This window comes from Mus caroli, chromosome 7 (assembly GCF_900094665.2).
Source record: "Mus caroli chromosome 7, CAROLI_EIJ_v1.1, whole genome shotgun sequence".
NCBI classification, from domain to species: Eukaryota; Metazoa; Chordata; class Mammalia; order Rodentia; family Muridae; genus Mus; species Mus caroli.
In genome coordinates, this window is record NC_034576.1 from 106,107,480 (window position 1) to 106,114,678 (window position 7,199).

General features: G+C 35.6%; 1 protein-coding gene across 1 annotated transcript; it reads left to right on the forward strand.

Annotated features, from left to right (window-relative positions):
* The first annotated feature begins 1,850 nt into the window (after positions 1-1,850).
* On the forward strand, positions 1,851-2,807 carry LOC110298722 (olfactory receptor 52Z1-like). The gene has a single exon (XM_021168130.1). It carries the CDS (start codon positions 1,851-1,853, stop codon positions 2,805-2,807), a length of 957 nt encoding a protein of 318 aa, XP_021023789.1.
* The last annotated feature ends 4,392 nt before the right edge of the window (positions 2,808-7,199 follow it).

Genomic DNA, 7,199 nt, shown 5'->3' on the forward strand with positions numbered 1-7,199 from the left:
AGCACAATCTTGCTAGTGTATGCAATACCAAGGGCCTCTCCTCCCATTGATGGCTGACTAGGCCATCCTCTGCTGCATATGCAACTAGAGACACAGCCCTGGGGAGGTGGGGGTACTGGTTAATTCATATTGTTGTTCCTCCTATAGAGTTGCAAACCCCTTTAGCTCCTTGGGTACTTTCTCTAGCTCCTTCATTAGGGGCCCTGTGTTCCATTCAATGGATGACTGTGAGCATCCACTTCTGTATTTGCGGACATAGTACTACCAGAAGATCCAACAATTCCTCTCCTGGGCATATATCCAGAAGATATTCCAATTGGTAATAAGGACACATGACTATTTGTAATAGCCAGAAGCTGGAAAGAACCCAGATGTCATGGTACATTTAAACAATGCAGTAGTACTCAGCAATTAAAAACAATGAATTCATGAAATTCTTTGGCAAATGGATGCATCTGGAGGATATCATCCTGAGTGAGGTAACCCAATCACAAAAGAACACACATGCTATGCACTCACTCACTGATAATAAGATATTAGCCCAGAAACTTAGAATATCCAAAATACAATGTATCTATGATCTTTATCTGATTATCTTTAACATATACTAGAGTGAATTTAAGATTTTCATCTTGTTTCTTTGATTTGTTTACAATTCATTAATGTCTTCATTTTCTATATTACTTCCCCAGCATCACTGAAATTTGTTCATAAGATGAATAAAGTAAAAAAGAAGCTACAAATAGAAACAGAAACTTGAAGACATCTGTCATATGTATGAATAGAAGTCAAGATAGGTGAGGATAGAGTAAGGAAAAGAAAGAAGGCCTAGTCGGCCATCACTGGAAAGAGAGGCCCATTGTACATGCAAACTTTATATGCCCCAGTACAGGGGAACGCCAGGGCCAAAAAATGGGAATGGGTGGGTAGGGAAGTAGGGGGGAGGGTATGGGGAACTTTTGGGATAGCACTGGAAATGTAATTGAGGAAAAGATGTAATAAAAATATATTAAAAAAATTTAACAGATATCTGAAATAAATTAAGCTTCTATTATGATAAAAAAAAGAAAGATAAAGAGTATGTATGCTGACATCTAATAGTGTGGCATAAGCACTCATTAGGTCAGGGGTGGTTCTTGGTGAACCAGAACCATGATTCAGAATTTGCAGATAGCCAAAAGCAGCAGTGAATGTGGTCCAATTGCAGTTGTAATCTTACCTAAAATACTATCAGAGTTCTGTGTAATTTATTGTAACTTGGTGCATACAATGATGAACTCTTTAGATCAAAATATAGTCCAGAGAAAAGAAAATGCTAGATGTCTGGTTAGCTGGAACATTGTTAACTGCACTATTATCAAAACAAAAACCAAAGAAATCAAGTATGAAAACACAAAACTGATATAGCATCCTTCAAAACAGGAAATACCTATATTTATATCCTTGATTTGTCAAATAAATTACTCAAGTGAGGCAAAGGGCTCTTTAAACTATAGCTTTTATATTAAAATAGTCTATAGGTAGTGGTTAACATTGAGTCAATAGCTATGGTTTCTCAAAAACAGTAGATTTCTTACCACTACATCTCCAGACCTTGATGAAGAGACCTGTGTTGAAACATCAGAACTTAATAGGGGAAGTGAATGGTCATAGGCATACCCTCCAGAGCCTTTGAGGCCTGAAGCAAAAGAAATGTATATGAGTCATGTAATGAAGAGTCTAGTCTTAATCTTAGCCAACTGCGAGTATTCACATTGATTCTAATAAAATAACCATATTTTTTCTTCTTTTTGTTTTTGTGTCTTTGTGGTTTTGCTTTGGCAGGTCCAGAGCTAGTAGGCAAAATAAGCATGACAATATCTTCAACCACTTTAAATTACACCAATGTCAGAGACATCTGGTACACCATGATTGGGATTCCAGGATTGGAAGAATCACACATATGGATCTCCATCCCCATCTGTTCAATGTACATAGTGGCCATTGCAGGCAATGCACTGCTATTATTCCTGATCATCACTGAACACAGTCTTCATGAACCCATGTACCTTTTCCTATCTATGTTGGCACTAGCTGATATCTTTCTGTCTACAGTCACAACACCAAAAATGTTAGCAATCTTCTGGTTTCGAGCTGGAGGCATCTCTTTTGCTAGCTGTGTATCTCAGATGTTCTTCCTCCACTTCATATTTGTGGCAGAGTCTGCCATACTGCTGGCTATGGCATTTGACCGTTATGTGGCCATCTGCTATCCACTAAGATACACTACCATTCTAACCACATCTGTCATCATCAAAATGGGCATTGCAGCTGTGATTAGAAGCTTCTTCATCTGCTTCCCCCTGATCTTTCTTGTCTATAGGCTCACCTATTGTGGGAAGAGCATCATTCGACACTCATACTGTGAACACATGGGCATTGCCAGGTTGGCCTGTGACAGTGTCAAGGTCAATATTTACTACGGTGTGATAGTGGCTCTGTTTTCCACATGCCTAGATGTTGTGCTTATCATTGTATCATATGCCCTTATCCTTTGTGCTGTGTTTAGAATTCCTTCTCGAGATGCCCGACTCAAGGCTCTAGGTACTTGTGGTTCCCATGTCTGTGTTATTCTACTGTTCTATACACCAGCATTCTTTTCTTTCTTTGCTCATCTTTTTGGGGGTCACAGTATACCACTGCATGTGCACATTCTCTTTGCCAACCTCTATGTGGTAGTACCACCCTCTGTCAACCCCATCATTTATGGAGTGAAGACTAAACAAATTCAGGAGAGGGTTATACAAGTCTTTTCTTTGGGCAAGTAATTTTGTTCATCTAATCCAAACATATTGATTCTCTTCTTTATATTTTCCCCATATACTATACAACTCAAGAGTATCTGAATTTACAATGTAAATATTAAAGCAAGTCATTATTTCTGAGGGCAATTATAGCAATTTTGAGCAATGAAAAAAAGGAATGAATTATACTCAGCACATATTTTGTTTAGAACATGGACATGTTGCTTTATGTACTACTTTCATCTTTGTCTCAGCATACATAATTCATAATATTTCAAAAACTTTCAATTTTATGTTGACATATAAATCAGGGGGAACGAGATATAAGCCTTGTTCATATAACCAAACAAGTGGAGAAAGAATCCTATATAATTTTTCCAATGCATTCCATTTTTCCAAAACTGGGAAATGGAAAAACTGCATATACAAAACATTATTTCTTTCTGGCTATCACAATATATCAGTCACAGATCATTTGGGTTTCAAAATCAAGTTTCATTTTTAAGGTATTTGGTTTGGGTCAAGAGTATTTATTCTTTTTTCATTCTTGCACATTCATCTACAATTTGCACTGATGGATGGGTAGGTAGACAAACAGACAAGAATGTCCTACATAAAACTTCTAATCTAGTGCCAGGTATAAAATCAAAATAATAACTTTGTTTATTGTTATTATTTTAGCAATTGAAAATGATATGAATCTGATAATCCTAGCAATTTAATTTTTTTACTGTATTCATTCCTTCACAGAAGATAATACTATAGTATACATATAGCCCAAAAATTGCCAGAGAGAGACTTTAGCTATGTTACTATTTATATTTATTACAACAATTGAAATGTTATAAAGTCCTTAATTTTCTCTGTAACTAAATGTGATGGTAGCAGCTATTCTCTTGGCCATTGTGTGATGGCACTGCAAACTGCAGAATCCTCATAGAGCAATACATACAATTAGTGATAAGAGTATGATATTTATCAGAGAGAAAGTATGATGGAATGTCAGAGATCATTTAAAAATTCTAAGCAATTATATACAGAGGAGACTCACATATTCACTTGTAAAATACTGTTAGCAAAATCGATAACCTCTGTGTACTTGTTCACATCAGTAAAGATGAGCATGAATTAGAACTATCATAAATGTTCATGGTTAATTCTTTAACAATACAACCCAAATTATAGGACAGTAAAAAGGTTACAATGTAAATCATAGCTAAGTGTTCACAAGGAAGTAAAATGCTTTTTTTACAGATAACCAAGAGAATATAAATAAATTAGTTTTATTTTAGTATACATATATCCACTTGAAACACTATGTTTATTATGTTTGCATAAAATATGAAAGAATAAATAAGATTTCATTGCTAACTGAGAATTTTTAAGAAGCCAATTTTAGTGAAAAATATATTTAGTACTTTAAGGTCCATGAAGTCTTTCCCTCTTTAGAGTGGATACCTAGGGTTACTATCACTCTATCCCACTAGCCTGTAGACTTTCCTCTGATTTTCTTTATATATTAGATTTTTATATACACTCATTGTCATGTGATATCATTCTTGTCAAATTATCACCTAATAAATCATCCAAGATTCTTATTTGCTTGTTTTCTCATATATTAAAATCATGTTTTAACTACTAATTGAGGTTGTTTCTCACTGAAGAAGTGATATTTGGGGATTGTTGATTTTGTGAAAACAGACAGAATCCTCCTGTAGACTATATTTATTGTCAGTTTATTGTCAATGATAAGAAGAGAAAATGCATTTATCTCTACAGAATTATTGTTATTTAACAAGTTATTTTTTCATAATTCAAGATTTATGTATACCAAATATTTTCCAAAGTGTCTTAAAAAGATTTTACCTTTTATAGATCTATAATGAACTTTTCTTTTTATAAAATATATATTTGGGAGTTTATTATCAGGTCTATTATTCTCACAAATTATAATGATTAGAAAATAAATTGTAAATTAAATTTTAACATTGTACCTTATGTGAGATATCAATTCAAAGGCATACTTATATCATTCACACTGCCTCCCACAAAGTTACAGACCAATCTTTTTTTATTTTTTTCATTAGATATTTTCTTTATATACATTTCAAATGCTATCCTGAAAGTTCTGTATACACCCTACCCCTGCCCTGCTTCCCTACTCACCCACTCCCACTTCTTGGCCCTGGCATTGCCCTGTACTTGGGCATATAAAGTTTGCACACTAGGGGCCTCTCTTCCCAGTGATGGCCAACTAGGCCATCTTCTGCTATATATGCAGCTAGAGACATGAGCTCTGGGGGTACTGGTTAGTTCATATTGTTGTTCCACCTATAGGGTTGCAGACCCCTTTAGCTCCTTGGGTGCTTTCTCTAGCTTCTCCATTGGGGGCTCTGTGTTCCATCTTATAGATGACTGTGAGCATCCACTTCTGTATTTGCCAGCATCATACGAGACAGCTATACCAGGGTCTCTTCAGCAAAATCTTTCTGGCATAGGCAATAGTGTCTGGGTTTGGTGGCTGATTATGGGATGGATCCCTGGGTGGGGTAGTCTCTGGATAGTCTATCCTTTCATTTTAGCTCCAAACTTTGTCTCTGTAACTCCTTCCATGGATATTTTGTTCCCTATTCTAAGGAGGAATGAAGTTTCCACCCATTGGTCTTCCCTCTTCTTGATTTTCTTGTGTTTTGCAAATTGTATCTTGGGTGTCCTATGTTTCTGGGCTAATATCCACTTATCAGTGAGTGCACATCTAATGACTTCTTTTGTGATTGGGTTACCTCACTAAGGATGATATCTCCAGATACATCAATTTGTCCAAGAATTTCATAAATCCATTGTTTTTAATAGCTGAGTAGTACTCCATTGTAAAAGGACAGACACTACCTCAGAGTCAAAGAGAATGAAGTTTGAAATTGATATTTACAAACACAAATTTTTGACAACCAATATTATTGCTATAGATAGAAGAAAAATATTGTTCTTGAGAATAATAAAAAGAGCTGTACAAAAATACAGTACACTGTGATCTATCTATCTATCTAATATATATGTATATATATACACACACACAAATACACACACACACACACACATATATATATATGATTCCTTGCATGCGTATAAGGAAACCACATGGGACTAAAATATCTACCACTCTATGGTTAAGAGAAGAAAATAACCCAATTCTAAATGGCCTGAGTCAGTGAGTTTCCCCAACTAGATTGAAATAACTTTGAACACAAGGCAGACAAAAGTTTTACAGAAACTGTGCATGGGGTATTTTTTTAAGCCCCCTAGTTGTGAGAAAGAATATGGAAGCAGCCCTTGAGTAATTGGTCTCTGGTTACTTGTGATAATTGTGTTTTTAAAAAAGATATTACAGGTTAAACTATTTCTAGGTCATTCTGTCAGAATATTTACAGTGTGACTTGTTAGTGCTGGTAGGAATTTTGGATTAACCCATGAATGACCTCTGAAAGATAGTCTTCCTGTGAACTTAGTCCAACCTTTAGTGCGCCTCTTTTGTCATTTGCTTGTTTTATTTTTCATTGGCTGATTGTGGTTGGGCCTTAATTAAGGATCCAGGGCTCAAAAGACCATGCTCATCTTCCTAGATACCTCAATTCTACCAGGGTTGGGCTTCTAGGGAATGCTATATAACCTGCATCTGAGTTAGTTTGCATCTAAATCCGGGACAGACAACCCATCTCACATAGCATCAGAGAGTCCACAGTTGCTATGTAAAAAAGGTAAGAACACATAGGATCTCAGATTATAGAGTTGATGACTGCTACTTTTCCACAGTATCCTGTGTGACCTTTCAAGGTAAGTACATTCCTAATTCCTGGGAAGAGATAGGTCACTTTTTAAAGCCATGCCTGCTCATGCTATGACATTTCTTCAGGATAGTGACTTTAGCTGACCCAGTATAAGCAATGAGAACTTGTCTCACCATCATGACACAGTATCTGGTATAAATGGCGTGGGGTAAGCAGTAAAACAGGGAGAGAGAGAATTAATGTTAATTTCCATAAGGGTATGGAGATCTTTGTAGATAGGCCAACATTAAATAATTGGAGATGAGAACTACAGCCTCAGAGAGTCATGCTATCTCTGCTAAGTTTCCAGGATCCAATTTTATCAGCAGTATCTAAGACACTCTCCATGATCAAGTTATTTTTGCAAACCCAATAGTTTCATTGTAGTATTTAAACACACATTCATTTAAATGTAGGATTTCCTGCAAATTTGAGAAGAAATTACTAGAATGAGTATAGAAGATGAAACTCTAAATAAGGAGACTTGACTATAAACAACAGTAAACAAATTGAAAGGAGGAAAACAGAACTCTTTACCTAACCAGAATCAAATTTAAATGGTAACATATTTTCTTAACCAAAGATGCACTTT